At 44.3% G+C, this 21196-nt stretch overlaps 1 protein-coding gene across 5 annotated transcripts in view; it reads left to right on the plus strand.

Annotated features, from left to right (window-relative positions):
* MGAT5 (alpha-1,6-mannosylglycoprotein 6-beta-N-acetylglucosaminyltransferase) overlaps window positions 1-21196 on the plus strand; it is a 333678-nt gene that overhangs the window by 287781 nt on the left and 24701 nt on the right. For all 5 annotated transcript variants that reach the window (XM_072757610.1, XM_072757608.1, XM_072757609.1 and 2 more), the window contains 2 exons: window positions 9371-9517; window positions 16981-17097. In XM_072757610.1, the coding sequence (XP_072613711.1) occupies window positions 9371-9517; window positions 16981-17097 (264 nt within the window). The remainder of the gene's footprint in view (window positions 1-9370; window positions 9518-16980; window positions 17098-21196) is intronic.

Here is a 21196-nt window from a genome sequence, read left to right on the forward strand (position 1 = left end):
TATCAGAGTGAAGAAAACAAGTGTGATCCTTTCCTTAAAGCACAGGGCAGCTTATCTTCATGGGACAGTGGATATTTCTGTTCGGGGCCCTGACTGGTGGGGAGTCTTCATTTTTAAGGTAGGGAGAAGGCTGAGTGGGTGAGAGGCTCTGTGGCTTACCAGTGATTTCTCATCATTGTGTGATATATGGATTTGGGCAAGTGTGTTCACATATGCTTTCCTGTTTAATTCTCATAACAGCCCAAAGAGGTAGATGGAGAAGGTATTGTTGTTGTTAACTTCATTTTAAACAGGATAAATAAATAAATAAATAAACAAACAAACAAACAGGAAAAAGTAGGCTAGAGTGCTTGGCTTGCCCACAGTCACTTACTTTGTCTGGGAGGTGACCCTTACTCATGATTTTTTTTTTATTTTAATTTTAATTTATTTATTTATTTTGCAAATTAAAGCTCTGCTAGGCCCTTAAGGTACCATCCTCATGAATAAACACCCAAACTGGAGAACACTGAATGGACACTCACCAGCCAACAAAATATCTACCTCCTTTCTACCTCAGTTTCTCCATATGTGAATATATTTTATCATTTCTACCTCCAAGTCATTTGGTGATTCCATGAATAAAATAATTGGATAAATTATCTCCTTAGCCAGAGATCTGGTTTGTATTAATTAAGATCTCATTTCCTCGCAAGATCATATGTAGTCCAATGACTATTTGTGGCAATCCAGGAGTGAAGCGTGTTCCCCAGCTTGCACTCTCGGCTTTCCGTTCTTTTTCTGTCTCAGGATGACATTTTAGAATCGTTAGAATGTCCGGGCCCTTTAGTGGCAATGCTATTTTTGCCATTTGCCTCATTTTACTTTTCCCCACATCAGATGGTAGAAAAAGCTCAAGCTCCTTTAAAATTACATTTGGCAGCGCTGGTTTTCAACAGCGTGTCATTACTGTCTCGCGCACTCCTATTAACCCAGCCTCGTGAATGTCTTACTCAGCCTTGGAAATTTTAAAAGAACCCAGACTTACCTACCACCCATTTACCCTGTCAGAAAAGGGAAATAGGCCGAAGCTGAGGTCCTCGATGTCCCGGGGAGGAAAAGAGAAGTGGCCTGGGATGTCCAGGCCATGATGTGAGAGATTACCCAAGAGCCAAGGACTGCAGCCTGAATTTTGAATGTGAGGGGCATAGATTTATCCTTGAAAAACTGGTGCCTTCACAGGATGTCACTGATCCCATTTTGTATTGCCTGTTCATCCAACTAGAATGTATTAAAGCACTCCGACTGGAATTATGGCTAAAACAGTTGGCAAATACGAGGAAAATGAGGCCGTGTATTGTAGAGACTCCCCTCATACCCAGAACACAGCAGCAGGCACTAAAATGAATGGATCTTGGGCTTTGAAATAATGACACTAAAGACCAGTCAGGCTTTGCATTTATAACCCTTTCTGCCTCTAACTCCTTCCTCTGTGTCTCTGAGCAATTTAAAAGCGATTTATTCCAATCCACGTTGAAAGTGGAGAACTGGAGGTACAGAGAAGCAAACGTCTGGAGAATGAATGAGATTCGCACACTCCTCAGACTTACTGGAGAGGGAAGTGAGCCTGGTGTTCCTTCAGGTTTGGAGGCAGGTGAACTGACTGATGCTTCATCAGTTCCTCGCTCATTATTTTTCCATATGAGCCATCTTCGAAGCCCTGCACCCAGGCCCAGGAAACCCTGTGCTTGGCAGAAGTTTGACCCGACATGCCACAAGAGTGCACGTGTCATTAGCTGACTCCAGCTGCAGGGAGTCTGTAAAGATGGAGGAATTGGGGCAGCCCGGATGGCTCAGCAGCTTAGCGCCACCTTCGACCCAGGGTATGATCCTGGAGACCCGGGATTGAGTCCCATGTCAGGCTCCCTGCATGGAGCCTGCTTCTCCCTCTGCCTGTGTCTCTGCTGCTCTCTCTCTCTCTCTCTCTCTCTCTCTCCCCCCCTCATTAATAAATAAAATCTTAAAAAAAAAAAAAGATGCAGGAATTGGGTGCCACACTAAAATTGGGGCTAAAAAGAGCCTGGAAGTTGTTGAATCTAAAAGACTCTTCTAATCACCATATAAATTTGGATGAATTAATTATTTATCAGAGGATCATAGACAAGGCTTTCAGTCCAACAGACTGGGAATACAGTTTCAGGCAGCACAGGGTTGCATGTTTTTATTTTGGAGTTAAGTCCTCATCTTTCTTTTTTTTTTCTCTCTCTCTTTCTTTTTTAAGATTTTATTTATTCATGGGAGACACACAGAGAGGCAGAGACACAGGTAGAGGGAGAAGTAGGCTCCCTGCAGGGAGCCCGATGTGGGACTCGATCCCAGGACCCCAGGATCTACAACCCGAGCCAAAGGCAAATGCTCAACCACTGAGCCACCCAAGTGCCCCAAGTCCTAATCTCTTTTAATTTGATTTCTTTCTGCTCCTTCCTAATTTAACTTCTTCAGGTCCCACCCTCCCAAACTTAGCATGGGAGGCTCCTTCAAAAATGAGGGTTGAAGGATATGCAATATATACTATCCCTGTTCCATCCCATCCCCTTGTCTGACCCACCCCCTACCCCCCCCCCCCCCCGCCCTCCTGCCCATCAGCCATGACTTTGAGCTTGGATGTGGTCGAACAGTCTCTCGGAAGTCCGGGGTTTGAGGTGGCCACCACCCAGGGACCCAGACTCCTATGCAGTTCCATGATGGCAGAGGAGCTTTGCCCGTTCTGTTTACAGGTACAATTTCAATGCCTAGAACAGTGCCTAGCTTGTATAAGGCCTTCAGGTAATTATATAAAGAATGAAGGAAAGAGGATGAAATCCATTAGCCATTTGGGATCTTGGGACCATGCCCATAAGAGTGACTTCTTGCTTTTCTCATGAATCACATACCTAAATCTCCAAGATTTCCACAGCAAATGACATTGTCCTTCTATACCCTGTGTCTGCCTCTCCACTGTATTGCCCACATATCACCCAGGTGTGGCCTGTGAGAGAGCCCACGCACTTACTTAGTGATGGAGCAATCCATCTTCCATTTCAGACAGGGAAATATTCACCCTCAGATAGTCAAGGAGGCTTCATCCGAGTGGCTGATAACTAAAATTATTCCCATTCCAGCCAGATGGAAAGAAAATTTGTATACACACATACTCTTTTCTCCCTCTTCTCCTCTCACCTATGTGTGTAGAATGCAGAGTGTATAGCAAGGTGATTCAGTGACTTCTCTGACACAGGAACAGAAGTACATCCACACACTCATATATACACATGAAAACATTCAGCATCTCCTCCTCACAGAGACACTTGATTGCTGGAAAGATCTAATCTATTAGTATTTATTCTTTCGCTCATGTTTCTGACAAATGTGCATTCACTACTGAATACATTCCAGGCCTTATTCCAGGCGTTCGTGCTACAGGGATGACTAAGACAATTTTGCCCGTGAGCAGTATACAGATGTGGTAGAGGGGACAAACAAGTAAACTACAAGTGACTACAGCGCATGAAAAGTACACAGGGAGAAGTAGCAACAATAATAAAGAGTGATACCAACATAAAACTACTGTGATGCTATAAGCAGGGTCAACCATTTAGTCATGCAAAATGTTGCACTGTGACTTGTGAAGTCCTTTAAATAAGAGCAGGAACTTACTCTGAAGGACAGAAGCCAATGATCAGGCACATTTTAACAGGGCACATCTGTGTTACTGTGGTGCACATGATCATGGGGATTGTTACAATAGTGCCAGCCATTTTCTCTAACCCTTCCTATGCCCTGTCGGTGAACTACTGCTGTTTTTTTGTTTTTTTTTTTTAAAGATTTTATTCATTTGAGAGAGAGAAGGAGAGAACATGAGCAGATAGGGAGGGGCAAAGGAAGAGAGAGAAACAGACTCCCCGCTGAGAGGGGAGCCTATGTGGGGCTCCATCCCAGGACCCCAAGATCAGGACTGGAGTCAAAGGCAGATGCTTGAATGACTGAGCCACCCAGGCGCCCTCATGAATGATCTCTTCTCACAAAAGCCTTCTGACCTCCGTATCATGAGAGCCCATCCTTAATGTGACAGTGAATAAGCCTTTTGTGCTGCCTCACACCTTACAACAGTAAACATTTCATACTGGGCGGCTGAAGATGATCAGCATCTACAGTTAAGAACTTATCCCAATATTTTCTTACCCACCCCATCTCCAAGTTAATGCATTTATAATGAAATTGCAGCCCCCTGGATTTTGAACTGGCATTTCCAAATTACCGACGTGTGAACTTTTGGTTCTGGTATTGTTGTGTTGTGTAGGCCCTATTTAGGGTAAGGCCACTTTAGGGTAGTCTGGGAGCCTACCCAGTGACCTGGTCTCTAGAAAATAGCCTTTGCGATAGCAGCCAACTCTGACAAACTGAGCACTTAAACATACTTGACTCGTATCATTGTCTTGTCTCCTTTGCCCTTCTAGTTCTTTGCAAGAGAATCTTCTTATAGTTTAGGTTAGGGACGTGGGCAGCCTGTGAAAGGGTATAGCCAAACCTAATGGGAGAGATCTTGGCCACTGTTCTCTTCCTTCAGCATCAAGTGTGAAAGGGACAGACACATGGCCAGAGAGGGACCCTTGAGGTTACATGGCAGCATCATCTCTCAGGAGAATACACTTCCTCCATTCTCAGCTGCCATATGGATCCTTTTTAAAGATATAAAGATTCTTTTCAAAGATACATTACCAATACTACAGGGATTCTCCATCATTAAATGAGGAAGAAACAAGTAAGGCTTAGCAATAGCACCTGGCTCATGGAACTGGCCTCTCCATGAGGCAGCCACCATAAACCATGCCTTCTTGCTCTTCTCATGGATGTCCTCCCGCCCCCCCTTTTTTAGTCCAGATACTTTATGAAATAGGGACAACTCATAAATACACATACAGGTGCCGAACATCTTATAAAACCCACAAGCACAGCTCACACACATCTAAACTCCAGCTAAACAATACAAGGTCATGAGTGTGCAGCTGCATGAAGTTTCATCTGGATTCAGACTCCTATTCAATGAACATTTTACTTCAGCCCCAACTCTGGAATATATCGTTTCTACGAAACATCTCATTTAGTATTTGCAGCAGCCTCATGCAATAAAGCACTATTATTTTCACCATTATATATGTGACAGGACGGTTTGGAGAGCTTGTGGTACCCTGAGTAAGGTCCCACAGCTGGAGAGAGTATGTTGTCAATGGACCTCAGCTAATCTGTAGGAGGAGGCATTAACCATTTCCCACAGTTACAGAACTAGGAAGTGATGCAGTCGGGATTTGAGCTCCGGTTGGCCTGAGTTAGACTCTGTGCTGTCAGCTACCACATTGTCCTCATCACTTTGTGCCAGTATTCAATTTACTGCATAAGCTAAGATGGATTCATTGCCCTGACTCCCTCCTGAACCAGTCCACTAATTTAGCTAGTTCAGGCTAGTCAGAAAAGCTATTAGGTTCAATGAGTGTCTTCTATTTTGGATATTCTTGATGTTCCCCATCCATAGTGACTAGAAACAGACCGAACTCACGTGGAGTCCTCCTAAGAATCACGTCTATTCCTGCTGAAAGGATTCTCTGTTAACTACTCCAGATTTAGGGATTTAAAACAATTTCCGTTTCTCCTTTCGCACAGAGGAAGACTCTGAGTGGCTTTATTGAACCGTTTGTGGACATGTAGGAATGTTCCGGTCCTGTGCCGTGACTAAAATCTGTGGTGCTTCCTCCCTTTTCTCTTGCTCAGTGTTAAGTTCAAAAATTTAATTTTAGAGCATGTGATTCCCCTGGTTTAAAAATGCTTACTGATAGGGGGAGGAATTGCAGCCATGAAGATGGTTCCTTCATCTGGAATATCTTCATTCAATTCTGGGCTTCTGAAGGCCAGATGAAGTATAAATAAAATACACCCAGTTTCCTCTTGAAAAGGTAAGCCTCTGCTTGAATGCATTCTTGTGTTGTGTCTGTTGCTCCTGTGCTGCGGAGATCTGTACATAGCACAGTGCTGGGGACTGGGGGGAAGGAAATTGAGTATGGTTAAGGCTCTGATGTGTGCCAAGACCCTGGTACTCAGAAGTTTCTGGGATGCCCTTTGCTGGTGAGGTGCTCTCTCTGCCTACCCTTTTGTGATTCAAACCTCAAGTGTGCTATTTGACCTTAATGCGTCTGCTCCATTATAATGTCACAGGTAATGAGTACACAGGAAATGAGAAAAAATTGCTTATTGACAGAAGTGACAACTGTTATTTTGGTGTTTCTGAGTCCTGCATTTCCTGCAATCCTAATTAACGTGACTAGAAAACTCATTGCCAAGAAATTGTATGGATTTGCGTAAGCTTCATTCTCAAATTGTGCAGCTTTGGAGAGTTAGCCCGAACTATTTACTTTCTGTGTACTGAGATATTTTCGATGCCAGCAGGGCAGCCGAGATGGTGCAAATTGTTACTCAGATATAATTAAACCTAGGTCACATTCAAGTCCATTAGGCAACAGCCTCAAATCCTTTTAATTAATGGGTTCAGATTGGTTGGTCCGAAGGAGCTAATTAAATTTTTTTCCAGGATTTTCCATTTAAATAGTCATTGTGCATCCTGCATTTCCTCCAAAGTTCTTTGTAATTTAGGATTGATGAAGGTATTGGCACTTTATGGCAGGCCCTGATTTTCAGAGGTCAGGACACATTGTGGGCTCCAGGTCTCTGGTTAAACCCACAGAGACCCCCCACCCCATCTGTATCTTCCAGCACTTTTCTTCTCAGAGTCAAAAGGATTTGGAAGCTCTTTGCTTTCTTATACCCAACCACCACCTGAGAGAGGTCATCTTTCCCCTGGAGAGGCTGCATATCCTCCCCCAAAACTGATAGGGCGGATCACAGGGCTCAAAAGCCTGAAGGATGGCAACCCTGGATTCTTCATATTTAATAAAGCTGCAATGTCTTGGGACTAGTCCCTCCCAGTCTTGCCTTCCATTTCTTCTGCTGTTCTCAGACATCTCCCCCAACCCACCGCCCAGGCACATGCTCAGGCCACACCCTCTACACTTCAGTTCTCTCTGATAATTTCACTCCTGTCAGCTACTTACTAAGAGTAAGATCCAGAGGTGCCTGGGTGGCCCTGTCAGTGAAGCGTCCACCTCTTCATTTCAGAACAAGTCATCATCTCCAGGTCATGAGATAGAGCCCCAAGTTGGGATCTGTGCTCCGTGAAGATTCTGCTTGAGGTTCTCAATCTATCTCTAATAAATTAATTAAAATATTTAAAAGTTAAGAATAAGATACAGAAACGGCCTCCAAGTGGTGATGGAGATGCTTCTCCTATCCTACACCCTCCAGGCCCCTGCAAACATGATGTTCCTCACCCACACATCCGCAGAGGTTCTGCCCGAGGGCTAGTGCCCCCAGCTGGCAGTGGGAGCTCTGCTGGCCACTCATAGCTGCTCTCCTCAACTCCTCCAGCGGAGGTCCCTGGCAGTTCTATTTGGTCATCTCAAGGTTTTATAGGAAATGAAAGGCTATTCCTCCAAAACAAACAAGCAAAAAAGGTCAAGTACCCTGTTTCGTGCAAAAAGAACATACAGTCATAGGATAGGGAGTCTACCCAGAAAACCTGGGATTTTTGTTTCTTGTCCCAGAAGAATCCCTGTGGGGGCTCCAGTGTTTCCAGTGTGGGCCAAGCTCAATGTTCAGTCCGGGTTTTGAGCGCTCAGGACAAACTATCTGGGGCTCTCAGTGGTGCCCAGGGAACCCACACCTGGGACCCAGGTCTCTTGGCCCCGCATCATTCTAAGCAGCCGTTCCATTGACGCCCCCTGCGAAGACGGAATTGCTGGGGAGGGGCCCCAGAGAGGAGACTCACTCGAGCCTGCCTTGTATCCCCTTCACCAGTATCCTTCACTCCGGGGCCTGGCTGTGTGGGTGTTCCTCAGCCTGATGGCAGGAGGGAAGGATGCCGTGGGGCCCAGTTATCCTTCCGTGATCCGTGTGCCTCTGGAGGCTGGAGCCATCTCAGCACTGGCTCCTGGGAGCAACGGACCTGGCGGGTCACTAGCTTACAGCCCTCCAGCCCTGGGAGAGACCCTCCGTGGGAGGTGGAGGCGGGGAGCAGAGAAGCGAAGTGACAGACCCAGTGGGTCACTAGCTTACAGCCCCCCAGCCCTGGGAGAGACCCGTGGGGGGGGGGGGCAGGCAGAGCGATGGACCCGGTGGGTCACTAGCTTACAGCCCTCCAGCCCTGGGAGAGGTGGGGGGGCGGGGGTGGAGTAAGGGACCCAGTGGGTCACTAGCTTACAGCCCTCCAGCCCTGGGGCGGGGGTAGGCAGTGAGGCGTTTCCCTGAGATGCTGCTTCAGTTTGGGGCCGAGAATCCGGCTGCAGCAAGGCCGCTTTGTCCCGGGCCCTGGAGCCGGAGCTCCCGGTGCGCGAGGCCCGGAGAGCGTGCGTTTGCTGCCATCTCTCGCCCGCCGGCCGAAGCGCACCGGGTGCTTGTGAGGAGGGAAGCAGCCCTGCCCGTGAGCTGCTCAGAGCCGCTCGCCTCCACTGAGGGGGAGATAAAAACAAAGTCGTTGGTGTCCCCCAGTGAAAGCCCCATTACGAAAACCCGTGTTTACTGACCTACCCTCATTTTAAAGCCGCTCCATTTGAACTGTAATCAAACCGCCAAGTGACCTTTCTGTCCCTCCACCCAGCGTCCCTGAAAGGGCCTGTTGTTCCTTTGGTTCAATGAAGAAACCTTCTGTTTAGTTAAGCAAGTGTTTTTCCAGTCTTGTCTCCTGGTGAGTTACAGAAAGATTATTGTTGGGTCTCGGTTTTTGTTGTTGTTGTTTTATTCTTTGAATACCCCTGCCTCCCTGCCCCCTCAACTGTCCCACCTCCACACTTCTTTCTTTTTTTTTAAGATTTTATTTATTTATTCATGAGAGACCCAGGAAGAGAGGCAGAGACATAAGCAGAGGGAGAAGCAGGGAGCCTGCGGGGAGCCCGATGAGGGACTCGATCCCAGGACCCCAGGATCATGCCCTGAGCCGAAGGCAGATGCTCAACCACTGAGCCACCCAGGCACCTCCCCATACACATTTATTTATTTACTTCCCTCCCCACCCCCAGAAGAGGAGGACATAATGACCTGAGCAGCTTCATGAGCCCCTAATGGTCCCCGGTCCTGTTTTTCACTTCCTGATGTGAGCTGCCTTCTCTTCACCCTACCCCCTAGGGCCTGGGAATTTTCCAGAGTCTCTGAGGTTTCCACATGGGGATGAAGCACAGAATAGCCCCCTGTGAGCCAGGGCCACCGGGCCTGATTGCTGTGTTTATATATGGTGTGCTTTTTTGTCTTACAGTTGTTTGTTGGACTCGGGTTCCCTTATGAGGGCCCAGCTCCCCTGGAGGCCATCGCAAATGGATGTGCTTTTCTGAACCCCAAGTTCAGCCCACCCAAAAGCAGCAAGAACACAGACTTTTTCATTGGCAAGCCAACTCTGAGAGAGGTAAGCATCTATACAAAACCATCCTGCTTCCAGCAGCCTGAATCCTTGCTGCTTGCTGAGTGCCGGGGCTCATTCAGACCTCCTGGCCTTGGACAGCAGGTAGCGTCAGCTCCATTTAACAGAGCTGGGTGGGAGGAGGGAGCGTGCAGGGGCCCAGGGAGGAACGGCTGATGCCGCCTCCTAATGGGGTGGTGACAGAGCCAGGCCTCACCTCCAGTTCTGCCCCTCTACAAACTGGGGCATCATCTCACTCTGTCTCAGCTCTGTCCTGTTTCCCACAGACCTCTCTAGCCTCCTTAGTGGCTGAGCGCTGACTTTTTGAATGTTTAGAATTGGTGGAATCAGGAAATCCACTGGCTAACTTAAGGCATCGTTGGAGAGTCTGCTCTCCACAATGGGCTGAGGGGGAATAAAGAGTAGGCCCTCCGTCGTGAGGTTCTTAACTGTCAACCCAGAGAGACGAGACATAGGATGGGCAACTGAAGTCACATGCCTGGTGTTCTAGGCTACCATCAGCAGACAGCATCCTGAGAAGTAATCCTGCCATTGCTCAAACTGTTTGCAGAAGCCTTATTTGAATTGCTTTCAGAGATCCTCTTAAAAATCCACAGCAGGCGATGAATCACCACTGAAGGCAGTTGGATTCGATTTGGGGCAATAAACAAGTCATTTAGAGCATGTGGGTGATCAAGCTGGTGTTTCTGTAGCTAGTCTGAGACAGGTGTGTGCAAGAGACCATAAGATTGATTTTCTTATTATTTCTGTGGCTCTGTGGGCTGCTCACAAGGAGGAAGCCCCTACAAGCTGGAATCCTGGCGGTGCCCCTGTCATTGGGGGCCTTCCCCTGGGAGATGGCACTGGTGGGCACCCATGATGGAGCTGCAGTATAGCAGCACTATGATTAAAGCACATGCTTTTCAGGCCTGATACGTTTTAACCTTCCTGAGTTGATTATCCCAAACTCCCCTTTCCCCAGAAAGAACACAAAATGCATTTTCCATGCTCATTCTTCCCTGGTCAGTCAGAGATCTTACCAATTCACAGAGCCGATTATTTTGAGAGTTCTCTTTTCTGGCCCTCCCTGTCAATGGCAGAGAGGCCAAAGGAGGTGGAGGAAGAGGATGGAGATCCATAAATAATCCTCAAAAAGGAGAATCTGTGGCCCGCATGACCTGTGTGTGTGTTGGCTGGCATGCTTGCTTTTCCTTCTGCTGGTACGGTACATTTGAATTCTTCCTTTGGGGGAGCTGTTCCTTTGAGGGAAGTCACTTGTCAGCAATCCTTAATGCACACTGTGTGCCAGGTGTTGTGAGAGGTGCCAGGGCACAGATCAGGAGTGCTCAGCCCGGCACTGAAGAGCTTACTCTTTGGATTGATCTGAAGAGACGTTCCCCGACAGTGAGAACATCTCAGTTTAGGAATCTCTGCTCTCCTGTGCGACTAACTTCTTTGAAACTTTTGGGATAGAGTTTAGGATAGAAAATGGGCCAAAAAAAAAAAAGGAGAAGAGAGGAGAGGAGAGGGGAGGAGAGGAGAGGGAGGGAGGGAGGGAGAGAGAGAGAGAGAGAGAGAGAGAGAGAGAGAGAGAGAAAGAAAGAAAGAAAGAAAGAAAGAAAGAAAGAAAAGAAAGAAAATAAATAAATAAATAAATTTGGGCCAATGAATCATCCCTACGTTTTCAGTTAGATGTAAGAAATCTCTGAGGTTTTTCTGCCCACAAGACGATAATTATCTATAGTTTTTTTTTTTTTTACTTTCCTTGTGATTAAATATACATAATTTAAAACTTAGCATTTTAAGTGTACAGTTTACTGGTATTAAATATATTCCCAGTCTTGTGCGACCGTAACCACCACCCATTTCCAGAACTTACTCATCATTTGAAACAGAAACTGTGTTCATTAAATAACAACTCCCCACAGACCCTGGTAATCTCCCTTCTATTTTGCTCTCTAAATTTTCCTTTTCTAGGTTTCCAGTGTAAGTGAAATCATACACTATTTGGTCTTTCATGACCGGCTTGTTTTACTTAGTGTAACGTTGTCAAGATTCATAGCACATGTCGGAATCTCATTCCTTGTAGAGGCTGAGATCCAGTCCAGGCTCCTGCAGTGCATTTAACTGCCATGCCTCCTGAATCTCCTCCAGTCTGTGACCATTCTTCACTCATTGTCTTTCACGACCATGACACTTTGAAAGAGCACTAGTTGGGTGTTTTTTTATACCCTTGCCCACTTTGAAGCTGACAGGTGGTTGTCTTTGTAGTCAGTTTGAGATGACACATTTTTAGCAAGAAAGTTACAGAAGTTGCAGCTTTCTCACTGTACCCTATGGTGGAGGGGCATGGTATCAATATGTCTAATTACTGATAGTGTTCATCTTGATCACTTGGTTGAAGTCGTGTCTGCTGGGTTTCTTCACTAGAAAGTTACTATTTTTCTCTATATTGGAAAAAATATTTTGAAACTGCAAATATTCTGGTTCTCTTCAAACTTTTTGCCCATTTATTTTTACCCTGTGTCAGCAGATCTTGCCTACAACAGTTATTATGGTAGTTCTAATGGTGGTTTTCTTTTTCCCCTCATTGTGATTTTTTTTTTTTTTGAATACATGAAAAGCTAAGAAACCTGTCTTTTCTCACTGCTGTTTCTATATATGAACCTTTGGAAAATGATCAGTCATAAGTATCTTTCTTTTTTAAAGATTTTATTTATTTATTGACAAGAGACACACAGGGAGTGAGAGGAAGAGATAGGCAGAGGGAGAAGCAGGCTCCATGCAGGGAGCTCAACACAGGACTCGATCTCAGGACTCCAGGATCATGCCCTGGGCCAAAGGCAGGCTCTAAACCACTGAGCCACCCAGGGATCCCCAAAAGTATCTTAGGCTACATTGGCAACTGGCACCTTTCTGTTATTGATAATTCTAAAGATTTTGATGACACTTTATTACAACTGAGTATCTTTTCCTGAAAAAAAACAAAAAAACTTTAGGACACTCAATCCATTTCCCAGGGAATGCTGTAATGTTAGAGATCAGATCCACCAGTAAAAGTTATTGAGGAAAGGATGTTCATCATTTCCTATCAGTTGTCATCACCTAGTAATTTGCTTCTCGTTGGGATGGCGGAAGCTTTTCATTCTTCATGGCATAAAAAGAGACTAGGCATTGGAGCTGCCCACACGCCCTCTCCCCATGCTTGGTTCCTCCCATCCCTTTAGATGACTCCGCCAGTGCTTAAATGGGATTCCAGTTAGAATGGCACTGTGGGATCCTCTCAGTAGTTGCTCTGCAAATGACCTCATACAGATGACTTCATCAGTCCTGGGTTCCCACAGGAGGGCTGGATGCAGAAGGTCTGTTGACAGATGTTCATTGTGTCCCCACAGGATCCATGGTACTAGCTGCCATATTGGGCAAACTTAATAAGACACATTTCCTGTTTTCCAGGAGGTCAAATTTTGATACAGAAAGGAAGAGCTAAGTCAATCAAGGAGGGGGTGTCAACTTGGCATTGTGCCAAGTGGAGAACTTGCTGGGTTAACTGAAAAGGGGTGGATGGTGGAGCTGTGCTGTAAAGGAAAAGTAGGGGTTTCAAGCTGAAAAGGCATGAATGTTGATGAGTTGGAGGGAAATCGCAAGAGGGTCACTTGGCTTTATGCAGGAGGGCAGGTTCCATCTGATGTCTCTCTCCTTCTCTGTGGGAGACAGTGCCGAGAGCAGGCTGGGAGCCAGCAACATCACACAGCTTTGGGAAGACCCAATGAACTTGACCTCAGGGCCAGGTGGGCCACCTACTCTGCTCTTTCAGCCCTCAAAAGCCCTAACCAAAGTTGCTTTTCACTGGAAGAGAGCTATCAAGAGTTCTATAGATGTCCAGGGGTCAAACATCCCTAGAAATCAGTTATTCTTTTTTTTTTTCACCCTGCAAATGGAGAAATTTTAACCAAAGTGGACATAACTACAAAGCTGTTTTTTCATGCCCCTGCTAGTCTTTCCAGTTAAGCAATGATCAATCCATGTAAATCAATCTGTATATAAATTGCATATGTCCCTCCTTTGCCTTGAATAGAAAAAAGTCTAAATATCTACATAAGAGTTTAGTTTTTTTAAAGATTATTTATTTATTCATGAGAGACACAGAGAGAGAGAGGCAGAGACACAGGCAGAGGGAGAAGCAGCCTCCATGCAGGGAGCCTGATGTGGGACTCGATCCCGGGTCTCCAGGATCACGCCCTGGGCTGAAGGTGGCGCTAAACCACTGAGCCGCCCGGGCTGCCCAAGAGTTTAGTTTTATTTTTGTCTTTTACATTGGACCAATTTTTAAAACCGCAAAATATATACTCAAGGGAAAACGTTCCATATGCCTTTAAGTAATGTGGTCCGTTCAAGTTCTACTTTCAATGTGATACAAATTGGATTTTTATCTTTATGTTGGGAAAACATTAGCAAGTTCTTAATCATTATTTGGACATTTTGTAAACCATTAGAAATTCTTTGGCTTCAGGGTTTTTTTTCCATAAAGAGAACTCACGTTCTCCTTAGAAATTTAATAGCCGCTCTGAAGTAATGTCTCATATATAATAAGATTTTCATTACTTTTACAAACTATACTCCAGTAAATTTACTGATTGATATACAGAGAAGTAGCTCAGATCAGATAGTTCTCAATAAATTAACAGGGGGGAGCATATCATTCAGAGGGGAAATAATAAATCATGAAATGCCTTACTCATTAAAATTAAGTAACCCTCAATAAATGTAAATGAATAAAATGATAATGGCTCAGCGTTTTGTATTTTCCAAGTGCTTAGAGCAACCTTGCAAATAAACAGGGACCTTACAAAGGAGCGGTGGGGAGAGATCTTGCCAATATGTAAGTGGCTGCAGAGTGACAGTGACAGCAACTTTAATTTACCCTGATTCCATCGGAAGAATTAATCACTTTGTTCTCCAGGCCACCAAGTGAAAACGGGGTGACATTTTGCTCATCTTCAAAAAGCTCTACTGCAGGAATAAATTCAATCCTGGGATTTTTTTTTCAAAGTTTTGGCAGGTTTTAGGAGCGTGATTAAAGATTGGAGTTTACTTAAGGCTTTCTTTCCATCTTTGTCTTAAGAAACCAGTAGATACTTGATAATTGTCATCTTCCTTTCTGTCAAAAGCTAATGCGTTGTTGAAGGATCTCAATTTGAATTTGCTCTGTACTTCCTGGCTGTGTGGTCTTGTGGAATTATAAATGCCTGTAAATCTCAAAATTCTCATTGATACATAAGAAACGTGATAAAAAATGCATATGTGGGTGATTAGCACAGTGCCTGGGCCAGCCAGGGGCTTCACTGATATATGTTGAATCTAAAAATGTGTGTTGAGGGGGAAAAAGAAAAATGAAGCTTCCCCAGCTCCATGAAGCTGCTACAGTCACTCTGTAGGTTCTATCGCTGAGCAAAAGAAAGTCCATGTCAGAAGAACAGAAATGAACAGGCCAGTGAGGGGCATGATTCTAGCAAAGGAGGGCAGGAGCAAAGTCTGGGTTATTTTCTCCTCAGAAGCATGATTTCCAGGGGCACCTGGGTGGCTCAGTCAGTAAAGCATCTGACTCTTGATTTCAACTCAGGTCATTATCTCAGGGTCCTAAGATATAGCCCTGAGTCAGGCTCCACATTCAGTGGGGAGTCTACTTGAGATTCTCTATCCCTCTGCCCCTCCCCCTGCCTCTCTTTCAACTAAATAGCCCTTAAAAGAGAGAAAGAGAGAACAAACGAACCATGATTTCCATGAGAGGATGCCAGTAATGGCCAGGAGCTGAGGCCTGATAAATTCTGGGTTTCCTGCTCTAAGTAGAGTGTACACATAATTGGTGAGGTAGGATGGGAAGAATGGTGGCTAGGAGTGAGATGGAGAGGGGCCAGTTAAATCATCCCATTCTCTGAGTATACTAGAGTCTATAGAGTCTAAAGAAAAAGGGAACCAGCTTAGCCTTTCTAAAGCAATAGCCTCAACCCTACCAGACCGAACACCTGTTTCTCCTACAACTAGGTTGTAAGATCTATTTTTCTGTCCTGACATAAAATTCATAAATAATATACCCTGTCTACATATGTAATTTCAAAAAAGAATGATTCCGTAACTCTAATATAAAGGAAAAGAATTTACAGTAAGAAAATACATATTTTGGTGTATATATAGTCAAGAAATACCATACCGTACCCAAGAACTATAGTAGAAAACAAGTCTCATTCCTCCTTACAATGAGTAAGTTTGTTCTTAAGAAGAATAAAACATTCAGTTGAATATGGTCAGCCCTTTTTGCTCATAAGTGATATTATAAAAGAGAAAGGTAAGTTATAAAGTGCTTATATATATGCATATAATAGCCATTGCCATTAATATGAGAGCTACAAATAGAGACTAATTTGGGGGTGTTGTATTGGAGACTCATGTAATCTGAGTGACATTGACTTTGCTGCCCTGGTTTTTCCAAAGCAGTAACAGCTTATTGGTGAAGTTCCAAAGAAAACAGTACAAGCATCCCTTGATTTACATGGTAATTATGTTTCTGAGAAATTCAATGTATATTAAAATGGTGCCAAAGAGTTAGATTCTGTGAGCCCACATGGAAGCCCAGCAGGGCACATGCAAGCTGTATGGGAAGAGGACAGCCTGCCTCGTGTAGGACTATAGCCAGTCGTGAGGCATCTGCACCCCCTGTCCCTCACTCACAGATTCACAGATCAAGGTAGCACCCCAGTCTTTGTGAGAACTGAGAATGCTCTTACCAATGTCCAGAAAGTTCCCTTCACATTACTCCCTGAAAGGGATACAAGAATAAAGGTGGAAGCCAGTTTGAGTGGTAAATTTAGCTGTCAAAGAATGGACTCTTCAAGTCTGGCCCCCACTTTGTTCTTAAAATAAAAGCTCTGAATTTAGAGTTTTGCTGAATCCAAATTGTCTTTATAAGTATTGATGCTTCGTTGTTATGCTAATGATTAGTCCTGAAACCATTACCAAATTCTCTGTTTTTCTGGTCGCCTTATTTCCCTTTCTTCACATTTCACTTGTGCCATTACGTGTCCTCCTATGACTTTTCTTATGCTTAACTGTGTGTCCTCACCCCTGTTTTTTAACAGATCTAGGTGATCTAGGTGATTTTTAGGGCTGGGATATGACAGTTAAATTTTCATTGTATCTTGGTGTCGCTTTGGCAATTGAAGCCACCTGTAACAGCCAATGTGTCACCTGGTTTTGACATTTCCAAGTGGGATTTAAGATCTGGAGCTATCACTCTTTTATTGTTCTTCAGTTATGGGACCTCAGGAGGTTTTGATCATCAGGGAGAGACAAAAATGTCTTGTTAGCTACGCGAGTACAATGCCATAAAAAGCATAACGCTTCATCTACCACAGAAGGTTTAGGAAAAAAAAGTATTTGTGAGACTCAGGTGTTCTGTCTCTCTCTTCCAGCTGACTTCCCAGCATCCTTATGCTGAAGTTTTCATCGGCCGGCCCCACGTTTGGACAGTTGACCTCAGCAATCAGGAGGAAGTGGAGGATGCCGTGAAAGCAATTTTAAGTCAGAAGGTTGTGTCTTTTATTCTATTTTTCCCCATCTGTACGATGAACTAAAATGTGTGGAAAGCCTCACAGGCCTGCTGGTTGAGTAATTAGAACATTTCTGTGTCAACTTAACTCTGGGATTAGAAAGGAGCTACACTCTAGGATTTGGCCCAGGGAGGGATGGTGGGTGCTCTGGCAGATGGGAGTAGAGCTGCTGCCCCTGTGTGCGTGGATCCTACAAAATCTTTTGGCATGACTCCTGGGTCGCAGATACAGTAGTAGGAGTTTGAATTACGCTTGTTTCACTGCCTAATTATGGAGCTTTCTCAGAGGTCAGAAAACACAGACTTGCTCCCCTACAAAAAAGTTAGGATGATAGGAACTATTAAAGAAATACCGGGAAATGGGTTTTTGTTGTTGTTGTTTTTAAAGATTTTATTTATTTATTCATGAGAGACACAGAGAGAGAGGCAGAGACATAGGCAGAGGGAGAAGCAGACTCCATGCATAGAGCCCGATGTGGGACTCGATCCCAGGACTCCAGGATCACTCCCTGAGCCAAAGCCAGACGCTTAACCACTGAGCCACCCAGGCATCCCTGGGAAATGTTTTTATATGGCCTTTATTTATTCGGCTTTTTTGCCTAAACCCATCTATCTATCTATCTATCTATCTATCTATCTATCTATCTATCTATGATGGAGACATACTGAGCACAAGACCGGGGGTGGGGAGGAGGGAGAAGCAGACCCGGCACTGAGCAGGAAGCCCTACATGGGGCTCCATCTTGGGATCAAGACCCAAGCCAAAGGCAGATACCCAACTGACTGAGCAACCCACACACCCCTTAGCTAAACCTCGTAATATTATTTTGTATAAGTAACATTGCTGGATTCTCGTCATTAATTTAGCAGACATTATGTACCTACTGTATGCAAAGCAACATCTTACTGCCCAGTGAAGAAGGGTCACATTAACCTCTCTCAGCTCCCAGACTGCCTTCCACACCTCGGGGGCACCCTGCTCTCTGAACTCCTACTAGGACACTATTTATACTCTCTTACAATTATTTAGAAGAAGCAGTATAGGCATGGTTTAAAGAGGACAAGCTGGAATTAGCTTGGGGTTGGGATTCCAGCTCTACCACCTACAAGTAGTGTCCCTAGGGCAGTTACTTAATCTCTGAGTCTTAGTTTCTTCATCTCTTTAAGTAGGCTTGGATTATCTACTATATAGATATTTGTAAGTATTCAATGAGATAATGAATATAAAGCACTTAAGAGGAGCATCTACCCCATAGTAAGTGTTTAGTTGGTATTATTAAGTCACTGTTAGTATTACACATACAATATTCTTGTTTTTGTTATTGACAGTCTGGATTTACATTAGACTGTCTGCAACATGAGAGCAGGAAATTTCTCTCACTGTTGTGAAAGTGAGTTACCTAATGGATTGAGAGAAGGAGGAATAGGTATTTGCCAAATATGTTTAGTGCCAACAACAACATGTAAAAATGGAGAAGTGGAAGTCGGGGGATTCTTTCTGGAAAATGAAGCACTAGGTAAGTCTTTGAGGATGAGTAGGAATTGGCAAAGCTAATACCTAGAAGGACATGGGTTCAAGGCACAGTGTGAGTAAAGGGGAAGAGGTGGAGTGGAATGTGGCCCCACTGGGCTGCCACAGAGTATCAGCCACAACAGCCAGAGCTTCACCACCAGAGAGTCATTCCTGTGGAGACTGATGCTAGGATAAATGTATTAAAAGTTTTGGTGAAAAAGGTGGACGATATATGCAAACAGATGGGGAATTTCAACAGAAAGCTAGAGACTTTTTCTCAAAGCCAAGGGAAAAAATGCTAAAGCTGAAAAATATAGCAGAATGAAGAACTCTTTCAGTGGCCTTAGCAGCAGAGAAAAAATCAGTGAACTTACCAATAGACTTATCAAGAGAAATTGTCCAAATTGAAACAAAAAGAAAAAAATTAAGAAAAAAAAAACATACGAGACCTATGGGACAATATCAAACAGCCCAATTTATATATCATTGGAATCTCAGAAGGAGGAGAGAATGGCCAGAAGACATATTTGAAAAGATAATGGCTAAGAATTTTCTGAAATGAATGAATGACATCAACCTACAGATCCTGGGAGCTCAGTGAACCCCAAGCAAGATAATTATGAAGAAAAACAAGTATATCTTATTGCCAAAGTGCTGAAAACAAACAAAAAAAAATAGGGAAAAGATCTTGAAAGCAATCAGAAAATTTTATTGCATTTAGGCGGTTAGCAATATGAAGGACCACCAGCTTCTCATCATAAATAAGGTCCTTCAGATACAGAAAGTGTAGGGCCTTTAAAACAGGTCATAATAAGGATTCTGGATTTTATGTTAAGTATGATTGGAAGTTTTGAGCAGGGAAATGGCATGACCTAGTTTACATTTGAAGTCATCAAGAGAAATTGCAGAATATGTGTGACTTAAAATCCTATGGTTAGTAGGTAGAAGAAATAGTCAGGACTCAACTCCTGGCCTTCTGCACCTTCTAAAACCATCTGTCATTGAGTGATGCCAGGCCACCTCTGTCCAGGCTCAGCTGATCTTGAGGAATTGTACTCTGACTTAGAGCAGTGAATGGGTACTAGAAGAGATGGGACCTCTCACAAGACAGGAGGTAAAGAGAGAAGAAAGGAAAAGGTAGGAAGATAATAGAAGCTTTCCAAGGCCAGCAGGAATTACACAGTGCAGCCTGCAGGCATCCTTCCTGTGGCCATGAGAGTAGCGGTTCTTGTCCCACAAAGCAGGACAGCCAAGAACATTTCCCCCATGTCTCCACAACTGGATGTGGTCTCAGCATTCCCTTCCATTCCATTCCCCAAAGAGGCTTTGACTTGTTCCTGAAGGATTATCATGCAGAAATTACCGTGTGCCCCCTGCCCCAGTCCCCACAATAGCTCCTACATCAGAAGCTCACCAGTGTTCTTTTATATCCAAAGCCAGGAGTCTGGAGAACTTTCCCATACAGAGGGCCCTGTTCCTGTCCACAGCAGGAGGACTAGTGAGACTCACTGGCTGGGGTGGTTTAAGAATGCAATTACCTTTTTTTTTTTTTTCCTTTTCTTTTCTTTTATAGGAAAATCATTGGGCTTCATATTATTTAAAACTGTGAACAGGCCACAAAGCGATAAATGAATCAGCATCCCTTGGTTAAGTTTGGTTGGTAGGAGGACACAGGAAGAGCCATTTTGCCATGTTTATTACCTTCAGCCTTTTGAATTAACTCATTTCCATTTCTAATGGCTGCTCTTTGGAATAAGTTGTAGGTATGGCCCCTGAGTATTCAGGCTGCTTCCCACCACATAATTGAATCCGTTGATGTCGTGACAGATGGCCGCCAATGTTTATTTCACTCCAGAAATTCTACTTGTCACCACATAAATGAACCTGATATGCCAAGTCCTCTGTTGTAGTTTCTTTCTTTTCCTTCTCTGAACCTTTGAGAGGAGAACCTTTCTGTAGGCCAGTCACAGAAAGCCTCTGGAATCACCCAGAGGTTGAGTAAATAAATAATCTTAAAAGGAAAGAAAAATTTTCCTTTTCATGTGAAGGGCTATATCTGGGTCTGAGAGGGCAGAGCACTTGCAGAAGGTTGAGGTGAGAAGGAGCTGGCTTGCCACATGGAAGTCAGTTTTCTAAGTATTTTGAGCTCTTCTGTGGTGCTTTGTTGAGGAACAAGACGACCCGTGTTCTTGCACAATAGTCCAGCCCCAGTAGTACAGTACCCTCAGCTCAGCTCCCTTTAGCTCTCCCTGGATAGATGTAGGCAGGGATGGCTGAGATAAAAACTCTGTGATGCATTATATGATTGTGGGTTTGAAAGCCTATTATGAAATTAACAGTCATGGTTAAAGATTTCACACGTAATTTGTGAATCAACACACAAAGAAAGGGGAGAAGGTGCCCTAAGACCAACTGCTTGGCTGCCCACGGAAGGATGTCTTCTCTGTCAACTGCCCCATGTTCCACAGACCTCAACCCACAGGTGTTCTGTCCAGGTCTCCACCCTGTAAACTTAAGATAAGCGAGTGTAGACCTAAGCAGGAGATGTTGATGGTGGCCCTCTATC

Source organism: Vulpes vulpes, chromosome 5 (genome assembly GCF_048418805.1).
Source record: "Vulpes vulpes isolate BD-2025 chromosome 5, VulVul3, whole genome shotgun sequence".
NCBI classification, from domain to species: domain Eukaryota; kingdom Metazoa; phylum Chordata; class Mammalia; order Carnivora; family Canidae; genus Vulpes; species Vulpes vulpes.